The sequence below is a fragment of the Bos indicus genome, chromosome 11 (assembly GCF_029378745.1).
Source record: "Bos indicus isolate NIAB-ARS_2022 breed Sahiwal x Tharparkar chromosome 11, NIAB-ARS_B.indTharparkar_mat_pri_1.0, whole genome shotgun sequence".
Classification (NCBI taxonomy): domain Eukaryota; kingdom Metazoa; phylum Chordata; class Mammalia; order Artiodactyla; family Bovidae; genus Bos; species Bos indicus.
This window is the reverse complement of record NC_091770.1, coordinates 77,694,145-77,707,460: the sequence shown is the minus strand read 5'-3', so window position 1 is coordinate 77,707,460 and position 13,316 is coordinate 77,694,145. Positions and strand designations below refer to the sequence as shown.

Genomic DNA, 13,316 nt, shown 5'->3' with positions numbered 1-13,316 from the left:
GGCAACCATCACACCTTACCTTCCTCAAAGAAGCGGCTGTTGATCTTAGGTGTGTTTTCAAGTTTCAAAGTCTGTGTGACCTGTGCCATCATCCCGTATTTGTTCCTGGCAACACAGGAATCACAGCACGTCACGGATGGCCAGGCTCCCCGCTGCATCCTCTGCTCTTCACGTGGAATGTCTCCCCTATCTCTGCTCCTCCCCAAATCCTGCTCCCCTTTCAAACCATACTTATTTATATCCAGCTGTCCTTGACCCCCTGTGAACAGCAACAGCTCCTTCTGGTCATGCTGGCTGTCCTTCCATCAGAAGGACACATGCACCTTACACTCTCCACCGTTCCAGAGTGCCCAGAGGGAATGAACCAGCACTAAGCTCCAAAATTCTTCTGTGATCTCCCATAGTTCAGTGCTAAGAATATAGATAGTGGTTACTCAGTCAACACTAGTTGGCTGACCAGTTTGCAAAATGGATATGTAAGTCTCTAGGCCAATTCCAACATCTTCTGTAAAGCCTTTCTAACCTGAGCAGCTAGTAATGGTTCCAGTTTTTCCTGATCTCTAGCCCTTAAAGTCTGGATCTCAGATATCTTTTGTTGGTTTTGAATTGTTCCTCATGCCTAAGTCTTTCCTACCAAACGGCCTATTAGCTTGAGACAGGAGGACAGAAATACATTTTGTTTTGTACCTTTTCACACCTCCTCCCAGGCACAGCCTAGCTTGCAACAGGGCACCGAGAAGCATTCAGCTCCTAATGGCCCCATAAATAAGGAATCGGGGCTACAGCCGGGGACCTACTTGTAGGAGAAGGGCAGGAATAGGTGTTGCTCATTGCAGATAGCTTCTGACACGTGCTTCTTCCTTGGGTCCAGGGTGTACCGGCAGGACTGGCTGCTGCCAATCAGTGTTGACAAGGGGCGGGTCTGTGAATGGGATCAGGGGAAAAGCATTTTCATCAGTCCCTGGGGCTTGAACCTGAGTCTTCTCCCATATGTATTTCCCTTCAGGGAAGAAAGTGGGGGAACAGGGGTTCTGTACCACTAGATAAACTCAGAGAGAGAAGAGAGCTTCATACTTGACTTTTAGTCAAGGGGATGAAAACCCAAAAGCTGAGTCTGGCTGTAGACTTTCCTTATTTCACTCCAGGAGACTTCTGATCTGTACAAAGTATTTATAACCTGGAATCCAGCACATGGGGCTTCCTAGGTGTCACTAGTAGTAAAGAACCTGCTTGCCAATGAAGGAAACACAATGAAACATGCGTTTGATTGTTCCCAGGGTTGGGAACATCCCCTGGAGAAGGGCATGGCAACCCGCTCCAGTATTCTTGCCTGGAGAATCCCATGGACAGAGGAGCCTGGCAGGCTACAGTCCACGGGGTTGCAAAAAGTCAGACATGACTGAAATGACTTAGAATGCATGCACACATCTAACATGACTCCCTGTCCTACCGCACACGAACACTTCACACCTGTTCCTACGCTCCTTATGTTTTCTCTGCCTAGAATTTTTTCTCTGGGATCCCTTCTAGCTCTAACATTCCGTAATGTTAATAACGAAGAGGCTGCTGCCAGTGTGCATAGCAATGCTGATGTGAAACTTACCATGCCTCTAATCAAAGCGAGTGGGCTAACTCCCGTGCTAATGGGCTGGAAGTGATCACACTTCTCCAGGTTTCTTTCAATAGATATTTCTGTTGCCACATTTCCCTTCTTCGTTTTAACAGTAAAGTCTGTGGAGCAGTTTCCATACACGGTATCCTAGGGCAGCAGGAGATACAACAAGTGTACTCAATGCAGGGAACCATCTTTAGGTGCTTGGGGTGGGGCTGGGAAAGAAGCCTGTAAGAAAAGGCAAGGGCAACACGGATCTGGGAGAAAGCTTCGTCCTCTTGGACAGAACATGGGTGCGGTTGGTTCCCGGGCACAGGGTGGGCATGAGAAAACCTCTTAAGGGTGGTCCTGGCTCTGAGGTACACCTCCCTGCCCTCCTAGGGCCCGGCCAACACTGGTTGCATATTCTGTGCTCTCGGAGCCTTTTCTCCATCTCTCATTTATGGCATGTACTCCAATCCGCTTTGTGTTGTATGTGTCTTGGTTCTCCCCCCAGAACCTGAGACCTCCATGTGCAGGGGCCCCTGCGGGATGCAGCAGTGTCTGCTCCCCGTGGAGTGCAGACAGAGCTCAGAACACAGTAAGAGCTCAAAAATGTTCACGGGACTGAACTAAGCTGAATGCATCCTCAGAGCAAAACCTGGGATTCTTAAAAGAGGCTGACAAATAGATTCAATTATTTTCTGTGTTTAAAATGCGCACAGGGGACTTCGTTGGTGGTCCAGTGGTTAAGACTCTGCCTTCCAATGCAAGGGGCACAGGTTCAATCCCTGGTCAGTGAACTAAGATCCCATATGTTGCAGAGTGTGGCCAAAAATTGCATACACACACACACACACACACACACACACACACACACACACAGGCCTTACTGTGCTCCACCTTGTGGAAACATAACAAAATCAAACAGAGGGTAGGGTGGTCAGGACTCCCCGGAAACTGCTATAAAATTAGACCCAACCTGCTCAGGCTGTGTGGGCTGGGCCCTCAGTGAGCCCGGAAACCAGGGGAGCTCTGAGCAACATGTTTCACACCAATACAGGGCCTCCTGTGTAACTAGCCATGCAGCTGAGCCCACGATCCAGTTGACGTATAAGTGGAACCCAGCTCCATTATATGAAGAGGAGTTCAAAGGACCACTATTATCAGCTTTTAAAATTCTCACCAGAAATAACACTTGCTTAGCCTCTTCTGTTTCTGGGGGAAGCAGGAGGGCAGAGATGATGCCCCTCTTGATGTTGAGGATGTGTTTAGGCTCTTCTTTCTCTGGGTAAAGTAGAACTTGCTTGCCTTCAGGAACAGCCAGCTTGAGGTCGTACCTGGTGCAGAGAGAGTATGGTCACCGAGGGTCCCTTCTCTACCGTGAGCCATAGGCTAGGTGGCTTTGCAGCCTCCTTTTTACTATTTTCTTTTTACATTGTTTTTGATAAATATCAGCACATATACATATATTTTCAAAAAAGTATACAAGTATGTGTATGCTTCTGGTATTCTTTCATTTCTTTTCCTTTTTTTTTTTTTTTGGCTTGGCTAGGCTCACCCAGTCCCTCTCTCTCCCCATATCAGGCTCTGCAGCCACGCTCCCCACAGAACACCCCACTGGGCATTCCATTCATGTCTCCACACTCATATGATCTTATACAGAAGCGTGGGAGTGAAAACGCCTTCATAGAAATAGTTTGTCACTGCTGGTTTTATCCAAATGGCATGGCATCATGCATACTTGTGTTTATCTTGTGCTTCTCATTTAATTCTACTCCATGAAGTCCAGGTTCGATGCACGATACTGGATGCTTGCGGCTAGTGCACTGGGACGACCCAGAGGGATGGTATGGGGAGGGAGGAGGGAGAAGGGTTCAGGATGGGGAACACATGTATACCTGTGGCGGATTCATTTTGATATTTGGCAAAACTAATACAATTTGTAAAGTTTAAAAATAAAATAAAATTAAAAAAAAGACTTTAATCATAAAAATCTACTTAAAATGTAAAAAAAAAAAAAAAAAAGAAAATCCTTGAGTCATCTGGTAGCACTCTAACAGGTTCTTTTTACAAAGCTGTATAACAGTCCACTCTGTGGTTATCTATTCTTTATTCAGATAGTCTCCTATTTGATGGCATTCACCTTTTCTCTTCCTGGGTGTTTAAATTTTTTTGCCCCACCAACAACACTGATACAAACATTCTTATGCATCTATCTTCACATGTTACTACTTTTCTTTTTAGCTATGTCAAAGGCTCCAAGTATTTTTCATTATAATTTACTCAATTGACTAAAGGCACTCCTTTGCAGCAGCAATGTGTGAGGGTATGCTTTGCCTCACAGGCTTGCCAGCAATAGGTGCTATTGCTGTTTTAAGTTTCTGTAGTCTTAAGGGTATAAGTGAGTATAAGGTGATAAATATCTTGTTGCATTAATTTCATCTCCTGACCACCAGCGAACTGGAGCTTCTTTCCATACATTTGTTGGACATTCCTTCACTTTCATATGATCTCAGGCTATGGCTAAAGCCTGGGTCAACTCTGATTTTAGGGACCTTTCTTTGGGGACTTCCCTAGGGGATTTCAGAGAGCCTGGCACCACCTGCTCTAGCTGAGTCAGAAGAAAGAAAAAGAGATGAGGGATGCTTCCCACAGCCCTACATCCTCTCAGAAAATTCCAGACACTGTGACACAGGCTCACAGGAAAGCCTCAAGGTGGCCAAAAGCAGGAGTCTTTTTTGTTTGGATGAGGGTAAGGACCAAAGAAGACTTCCCTGGTGGCTCAGATGGTAAAGAATCTGCCTGCAATGTGGGAGGCCCTGTTCTCTGGGTTGGGAAGATCCCCTGGAGAAGGGAATGGCTACCCAGTCCAATATTCTTGCCTGGAGAATTCCATGGATAGAGGAGCCTGGAGGGCTACAGTCCATGGGGTTTTAAGTCGAACATAACTGGAGCAACTAGTCAAAGTCAGAGCAACTAACAGACAAAGACCAGAGAGCAACTCCTACCCCCTTCCATCACTGCAGCCCCACTCCCTCCAATGCTTCCAAGTCTTGGATGCAATAAGATGTGCTGGTAAGAGACAGAAGCACCAGGGCCTATTTTGGCTTCCAAGTCTAAGGTTTAACAAATTGAAAGATAGGCAGGGAAGGAGTGTCCATTGTTACCAAATCAACAACCCCATGACTGTCTGTATTTGCACACACTTAGGGCACTACAAGGGCTTCCCTGGTGGCTCAGATGGAAAAGAATCTGCCTGCAATGCAGGAGACACTGCAAACTGTGATCTGGAGATGAGGCAGGGGTGATGTTCAAAAAAATCCAACAACCAACACACCATGAACACTGATCAGTCAGAAGCGCTGCCGGCTGTAAGCAACAGGAAAGGTCTGGTCAGCGTGCACTGGCAGGACGTCAGCCCTGGAGGGGGACCCGCTCAGGCCGTGGCTCTCCCCGGACCCCTTGAAGCTAGTGTTCTCTGCTGAGCCGAGCCATGTTTGGTCACAGCAAGTCCTGCCCGGACCCTCTCTGAGGACCACCAGGCACAGTCTTGTTTCATTCTTTAAACATGAATTCACTTGTTTAAACAAACCATCTCAGCTTTTTTGTCTCAAGGAGTTTTAAAGTGTGAGATCTTTTAGAACCATATTTAAATGATAATTAGGGAAACTTCAGTAGGGGAGGGTAAAGACTACTTCCCTCTTTTTGATTGTTGTGAAAACTCAGCAATTCCCTGTTCTATGGTGAATAGAGTACAAATACGTGTATTTACATATGTGCCCAACAATAAACACATACTCATGTCTCCCTTGGACACACACACACACTCATGCGAAACACATGCCATGATGCCCGGGGCTCAGAAATTTGAACGCACATGCCCACATCTTACTTGGACATCGCAGCAGCAAACTCCTCAGAGTTCTTGGTCTTCTTCAGCAAGGCCTTGCCCTCAGGGTTGAGGCCATCCACCTCTTTCAGGGTGCAGTCACTCGTCTTCAGGATGAAGTTGCAGAGTTGGGGGACCTCCAGCTCCACCTGAGAAGACAGGGTAACAGTACATTAAGATTCTCCACCAAGGACACAACACTCCTCCCCAGCTCAGGGCTTTCTGACCTTTCCCATGTTCCACGGGACACCATACTTCTGAAGTTTTCCCCTTTGTATGCAAAGGATGATAACTTTTTATTGGTTCTAAATGTACTCCCTGTTAATATAAAGAGGTACAACTGGCTGGAAGAAATGCAGCTGAGGAGTGAGGGTTTGGAAGAAAACCAGGAGGCAGGAGGAGGGCTATCATTGGTTTCAACAGTAAATGCTTCCTTCATGTCAGTGGAAAAACCAAAAATCCAAGACCATGTGTATTTTTCCGGGCCTATTCTGAGCTTCCCATACAGCTGGAGTTTAAGTAGTTCCCTCTGTGTTACCCGGCGCGGTTTAAAGAGCTTTCTGCAGTGCTGGAGATGGTCTGCTTTCTCACTATCCAATATAGGAGCCACTAGGTGTGGGGGCCAACTGGGCATTTGAAATACAGTTAGTGTGACTAAATACACCAGTGTGAATTTTTACTTTTATTCAACTGATTTTTATTTATTTAAAACTTTTTATTTTATATTTAAATATAGCCAAGTAGCAACTTTTATTCAATTTAAATAGTCGCCTGTGACTAATGGCTACCTTACCTGACAGCACAGATGCCGGTGCCCTAAAAATAAGAGGGCGGCCCGGTTTGACTTCTCTTTCCCACATGAACCCCAATAGTTGCCCTTAGATCTGTTCCACAGAACATGGATACGAGTACAGTCTGTCTCAACAACTGGTGAAGTTTTATCTGAGAACAAACTGCACGTTTAAAATTTTCTGTTCTGTTTGTTTTTAGTTGTAGATACTATTTCAGTTAGATGATAAAAGCCACACTCCAGAATGCTTTCCTGGGATGCTCACCCACTGGACATCTCTTAAAATGTTAAATCTATTGGTCTGCAATCTTGACATTTTAGATCACATATTCTAATTACAGCTCGGAAAGAAAAGTGAAAGTGAAAGTGAAGTCGCTCAGTCATGTCCGACTCCTTGCGACTCCATGGACTACCAGGCTTCTCTGTCCATAGGATTTTTCTAGGCAAAAGTACTGGAGTGGATTGCCATTTCCTTCTCTAGGGGATCTTCTTGACCCAGGGATTGAACCCGGGTCTCCCGCACTGCAGGCAGAGGCAGACAACTTCTCAGCACAGAAGCTGACTTGCAAACTGAGGGCCAGTTCAGAACTTAGAGGTTATGACAGTCCTGGCACAAGCCAGGTTTGCTCTGCCCTGGGCTCCAGGGTCCTCCAGTGGTCTTCCCTCTCCCCTCGTACCTTGCAGTTGATCTTGGTGGTGCTTCTTGAATCAGCAGTCCCAGGGACACCACTGGAACTCTCAGCTTCATAGTTATAGACATATTTCCTGAGGTGCTTGAATCGCACTGCATCTTCTACAATGAGGAGAAATCCATCAGCTACATGGCAGAAATAACTCGCCCAAGGATATTCAATCCTGGGCATAGAAGGATAGTGGCACAGATAATGAAAAATGGTAATTAAACTCCAATTATTTTCAATTAATTTTGCCTTATACTTAATTTTTCTTTATAGATTTAACTTCTCCGTTACGACAGTGCTGAGGCTAATATTTAAATTAACTGGTATTCCTTGAATATATAATCTGAAGCACAAGGCAGGGAGTGTCAAGTAATGAGGTTCAGACAGTCTACAGGAAAGACTCCTTGGAAAATTGAGAGTTGACAGAATAAAGCAAATATATCTCTCACTGCCTTTTCAGCATGAAAATACTCTAACTCTGTGGCTCTTTTTAGATTCTACCAAATATCTGAGGCAAAGTTCACTAAGCATCAAGGGTATCTGGCTGACTTAAGAAACCCCCAAGAAGGAATTTCTGGAGGTTTCCGCTGTGCTTGAGAGAAATTTCCTGAACAATTTGAGAGAAAGAACATCTGGGTCCCGAGTCCAGATGCAGTGATGCCAGACGCCCACGAGATGGCAGTGCTGCCCCATCAGAGGTTAGCATCCCGCTCTTTCCGGAGAATACAGGGTACCACTGCAAGGCCGTCTCCTTTGACCCTTAGGGGTCAGGTAAATACAAATCCCAGGGTGAGCATCTACGAAGGTTAAAGTCAGCATTTCCTCTTGTGCTTCAGATTAATGATTAGTCCCTGACAAACAGTCTCTTTAAAGTGCCCACGGACCAACAGGTCCCTTCCCCATCCTATCCCCAGGCTGAAAGTTTGGGACAGAGGGGAAGGGTGAGTGAAAGAGCTGAGATCCCCTCAAGGGGACAGAGGCTCCAGGACCTGGCTTCGTGGGGTCAGAGCAGTGTACACCAATTACAGCATCACGGTGTTTCAGTGATCTGAGGTGCAGAGGGAGGAGTCGGGGGTCGAGGGTCGGGGGGTGGGGTGGGGCGCGCCCTTCCCAGCTCAGGGGGAAATGCCTTACTTGGACAGCTGGGGCTGACATTTTCCAGCACTTCATCTCCTGTAAGAAAGGGAGAAAGGCAACTGTAGGTTTTCCCTTTCTTCCAGCTGGGTCCTAGGGTCTGACCAGGAGGACCGCTGCATTAACCTCTAGCAGGGAAGAAGGCTTTGAAGAATCCTCCGTCCCTCCCATCACCTCCCCGACCCCACCCTGAGTCTAGAGGAGCCCCCCCGCAGCTGGTCCTGTGCCCCTGTCCTTCCATCCTCGGGCTGCCCTCCCTCTGTCCCGGGACCAAGCTGCCCCAGCCACCACTCCGGCCCTGGCTTCGGGCCCCTGGTCCTCCATCCCTTGCCCCGCACCCTGGGGACTGGGTGGCCTCACTCACTGGCCTGGGCGTTGGCGGCATCCAGGAACAGCAGCAGCAGCAGCAGCAGCACCGCAGGCCTCGGGGCGCCCATGGCCAACCTGGGTGGTGTCTCCCTCCCGCCTGCTGTCTGGGCCTGGCCTCGGCGCTGCTCACTGGCTCTGGGGGACGGGCGCCCACAGGCAGCCCTGGACCCACACTTGCACCTGCAGTGGGAATGGACGGCCGGCGCCCAGGGCCCTATTTATACGAGGCCTGAGGCCGCCCTCCCAGGGCTGCAGCTGAAGGAGCACCGGGCAAATTGCAAAAGGTCCAAAGGGCAGCGACCAGGGCCTGTTTGCTTTTCCGCACCAGGCCCGGCTCTGAGCCCTGAGGAGGGGCCGGTGAGGGGGCTCAGCCCAGACTCCTCCAGGGCCACTGGGGCCCCGCCTCTCCCCTGGCCTGTCCTCGGGGGTCTCAGGGCCCGGGGAGACTGCCCTGACCCAGGGAGACGACTGAGCGCAGGATGAAGCCTGTCCCTACTCCTTGCATGGACTCTGTAGCCACTGGATGGCTAGTCCTTCCCAGCATCTAGGTGGAGACCTTCCCCCCACCCCAACTTCCTTCCTACCTGGTGGACTTTGAGGTTGCCTAGGGGCCTCTAACCCAGATCAGTACCCAAGGCTCTGGGTCACCTGCCCTGGACTCAGTCCATCTGGAGGAAGCTGAGAGAGAAGAGAAGGAGAGAGGGGTCTGGAGAGGGACTGACCCCTTCTTGACCTGAGGGACCACATCTCTGTCAAAGCAGAAATCCAGGAGCCAGAATCTTGTGGAAGTCCCAGTGAGGAGGGGCCTTTGGAAAAGGCCAGCCTCCTCCCTCTTCTCCCCTGCCCACCCCAAAGGTCCAATTTCTTCTTGGGAAGTTGAGAGGAGGAGGCTTTTCTCTATATGAACTGCCTTTGGGTTTCCTCAGGGACAGGGGAGGCCAGTGAGGAGAAGTGGAGTAGTGGGTGGACGCAGAATATTTCTCCTAACACACCCCAGAACCTTCTCCATGAATCCGTCCCTTCCTCTCTAGGTCCTGTCCATGTCCCACAGGAAACTTTGCCCAAGGCTCTTCTCCCACGTTTCCTTGCCCTGTCATAGGCAATCAGGCACAGCATAAGTACTGAATTCTTGGGCTTCCCAGGTGGCTCAGTGGTAAATAATCTGCCTGCCAATGCAGGAGACAAGGGTTTGGTCCCTGGGTCGGGAAGATCCTGTGGAGGAAAAAAATGGCAACCCAGTCCAGCCTTCTTGCCTGGGAAATCCCATAGACAGAGGAGCCTGGCAGGCTACAGTCCATGGGATTGCAAAGGGGTGGACACAAATGAGTGATGAGCCTACACACTCATACACTGATGTCTTACTGACCCAGAAACAATCATAAAGGGTGATGGCTGGGGTGGTTTTGTGAGGGGATGGATGAATGTCTGAGACTGGCTATGTCTACAAGGCACCTGCAATCTGACTGGGGAGAAAAGCTGCATAGACAGGAGACAGCTGGTAAGCAATGCAGGCAGGCTGCAAACAAAGCTCAAGGGTGTAGAACTGCTGGAGGAGAGCCAAGGGAGGAGTCGGGGGTGGGCAACAAGCAATGAAGAGAGACTACAGACTGAAGGGGACACGGAGCGCCTGAGGCACAAGTCAGTATATGTTGTTACAATCTGTTATTTATGAGATGCATCCAGGGGTAACGAACCACATGTGAAGTCATTTAAATTTTCTGGTGCCAAGACTGACAGTTCCAGAAAGCTCATGTTCTGAAACAGTTTAGTCGCTCAGTTGTGTCCAGCTTTCTGCGACCTCATGGACTGCAGCATGCCAGGCTTCCCTGTCCTTTACCATCCTCTGGAGTTTGCTCAAACTCATGCCCATTGAGTTAGTGATGTCATCCAACCATCTCATTCTGTGTCAACCCCTCTCTGCCTTCAGTCTTTCTCAGTATCAGGGTCTTTTCCACTGAGCCAACTCTTCACATCAGGTGGCCATAGTATTGGAGCTTCAGTGTCAGTCCTTCCAATGAATATTCTTGGAAGGGTTGATTTCCTTTAGGATTGACTGGTTTGATCTTGTAGTCCAAGGGACTCTCAAGAGTCTTCTCCAGCACCACAGTTCTGAAATAGTGTATGCTGCTGCTGCTGCTGCTGCTAAGTCGCTTCAGTTGTGTCCGACTCTGTGCGACCCCATGGACTGCAGCCCACCAGGCTCCCCCGTCCCTGGGATTCTCCAGGCAAGAACATTGGAGTGGGTTGCCATTTCCTTCTCCAATGCATGAAAGTGAAAAGTGAAAGTGAAATCGTTCAGTTGTGCCCGACTCTTAGCGACACCATTGACTGCAGCCCACCAGGCTCCTCCGTCCATGGGGTTTTCCAGACAAGAGTACTGGAGTGGGGTGCCGTTGCCCCATTTTCTCAGAGGACACTTGAAGGTTTGTCTTGTTCCCAGATCCTGGGCCTTCACATTTCTCCTCTTTCATGTATTGTCCTTAGCTGGGAACTCTCTATTAGCAGCTAAACTTCCTTCAGGGATTAGCTTTTTTGTATCCAAGGTATATTCATATCATTAAAAGTGGGTATTACAAAGCCTTCAACCCAAGGCTGGTCATACCTACACCACTGAGTTGTACAAGATCTGGAAAAAAACAACTGCCCCCAAACCCCATTTCTCTGAGTATTTTATTTGAACTATTTTATGTAGAGTGTCGCTCCACAGGAAGAGTTACTGTCAGAATTTCAGGAAATGGTCCTGCTCCCATACATTTTTACTTTAAGGAGAATGGGCAAACATATGTAGGTACAAAGAAACCAAAAGGAGATGGTTAACTTCAGTTTATGAACACAAGTCCAGGCTTCCTCTGCTGGATGACAAATGAAGCCACTGTCTTAGAGTATGTCAGTGGAAAACATTAATAAGTCTTGGAGATTAATGTACAGCATTATGAATGTAGTTAACAGTACTGCTTAGCATATTTGCAAGTTGCTAAGAGAATAGATGGGACTTCCCAGGTGGCTCCCCAGGTGGTAAAGAACCCTCCTGCCAGTGCAGGAGACATAAGAGATGCATGTTCAATCCCTGGGTCCGGAAGATCCTCTGGAGGAGGGCAGGACAACCCACTCCAGTATTCTTGCCTGGAAAACTCCATAGACAGAGGACCCTGGAGGGCTACATTCCTTAGGGTCACAAAGAGTCGGACGTGACTGAAGTGACTTAGCACACAAAAGAGTGATTACAAAAGGATCACAAGAAAAGAAAAACAAATTTTTGGTAACTGTGTACAGTGTTGGAGGTTGACTTACTGTGATTTTGCAATGTGATCGTTTTGCAACATTGGATTAATCTATTAGAAAAGGTAGAGAACATAATTTTTATGATTTGAGACTAAAAAATGAATCTGCTGACTTGGATACAGGAAAACTCTGTGGGTTGTTTCTATGCCCTAAATTGACTGTCACCATCTCTAAAAGAGAAACCCTAAGACTTGGAAGCACTGGGCTCAGCTTCTGTTTCTTTCTCCAATTTTCTCTGTAAAGTCACCTCAGTGCTGGGCTTCAGCCAGCAGTACCCATGCTCTGACAGGGTCAGGGACACAAGCGCTACAGAGGAAATGTTGATTGTTGAGTTGATTTGGGTACACTCAGAGAAATACTGTAAGGATTAATAAAGACTTTTCTGAAATTACTAAATCCACTTAGACCTTGTGTAAAACACTATTTCATTTTTTAAAAATTATTTATTTATTTTTGGCTGTGCTGGGTCTTCACTGCTGTGCAGGCTTTTCTCTAGCTGCATGAGTGGGGGCTATTCTCTAGTTGCAGTGTATGGGCTTCTCCTTGCAGTGGCTTCTCTTGCTGCAGAGCACAGGCTTCAGTAGCTGCAGCAGGTAGGCTCAGCAGTGACTCACTGACTGTAGACACAGACTCAATAGTTGGGGTGCATGGGCTTAGGTGTTCCATGGCATGTGGGATCGTCCTGGACCAGGGATCAAACCTGTGTCTCCTGCATTGGCAGGCAGATTCTTTACCACTGAGTTGCCAGGGAAGCCCGTAAAACACTATTTTAAAATACAGCATTGTCCGTGACCATAGCTATCACTCCTCATCTCTTTCCCTTTAAGTAGAACATTTCTCAGTTTGTTCTCCTAAACACACTTGAAGTTTCAAAGGACAGCAAGCTGTTTTCACAGACATCAAATAGTGTCAGGAGTCAGGCAATCTTCTAGTATAAGCTATTCACTGAATGGAGAAAACTCAGGTCCTGAGAGGTCAGTTGATATAAAGGAAAGCAGTGTGTGTGTTAGAGTCAAGAAGACCTGGGATTGAGTCCTATCTGGGTTTCTTGTGGGGTTTGTAACCTTGGCTAAATGACTTCACTTTCCCAAGTCTCTGTTTAGTCATCCCTAGAACAGGATTAAAAATATACACCTCCCTCAGAGGAATCTTTGTGAGAATTAAGTGAAACAATTATGTAAATGATTGCATTGATAGCAGGATGTCCCGCAAAAGAAGACAATACATGGTAAATTATCATTTAATATGTGTGTGCACTGGAGTGGAAGTATATTTGGAGGGTACCTACTGAGCTAGCAACCACAACAGATATAGAGACAGACATAAATAGAACAAAAGGAGGAAATCAGGCTAAGGAGAGAGAGCAGAAACAAGACAGGGCATCCTTGAGGGCGATGTACAGCAGACACAGAGCGTCTGTTGGTCACTGATGATTCCTAACTTCTCTGGGGATCTGAAATCTCTGTCTTTTCTGGAGTGAACGGAGGCCTTCCTATAGCAAGCAGACTACTGAGTGACTAGAGTAGACACACATTCTGAAGTTGTGGAGATTCTCAGCTGGTAGCTATGATTTATCAG

At 47.6% G+C, this 13,316-nt stretch overlaps 1 protein-coding gene across 2 annotated transcripts in view; it reads right to left on the bottom strand.

Annotated features, from left to right (window-relative positions):
• Positions 1-8,654, bottom strand: part of APOB (apolipoprotein B) — a 41,997-nt gene extending 33,343 nt beyond the window's left edge. The window contains exons 1-8 of one of the 2 annotated variants that reach the window (XM_070799086.1): positions 8,452-8,654; positions 8,088-8,126; positions 6,951-7,066; positions 5,487-5,632; positions 2,778-2,931; positions 1,604-1,759; positions 798-922; positions 20-105 (exon numbers count right to left, since the gene is read on the bottom strand). In XM_070799086.1, the coding sequence (XP_070655187.1) occupies positions 20-105; positions 798-922; positions 1,604-1,759; positions 2,778-2,931; positions 5,487-5,632; positions 6,951-7,066; positions 8,088-8,126; positions 8,452-8,524 (895 nt within the window). In that variant the 5' untranslated portion in view covers positions 8,525-8,654. The remainder of the gene's footprint in view (positions 1-19; positions 106-797; positions 923-1,603; positions 1,760-2,777; positions 2,932-5,486; positions 5,633-6,950; positions 7,067-8,087; positions 8,127-8,451) is intronic. The other variant, XM_070799087.1, reaches the window with a different exon arrangement.
• Between the last annotated feature and the right edge of the window lie 4,662 nt (positions 8,655-13,316).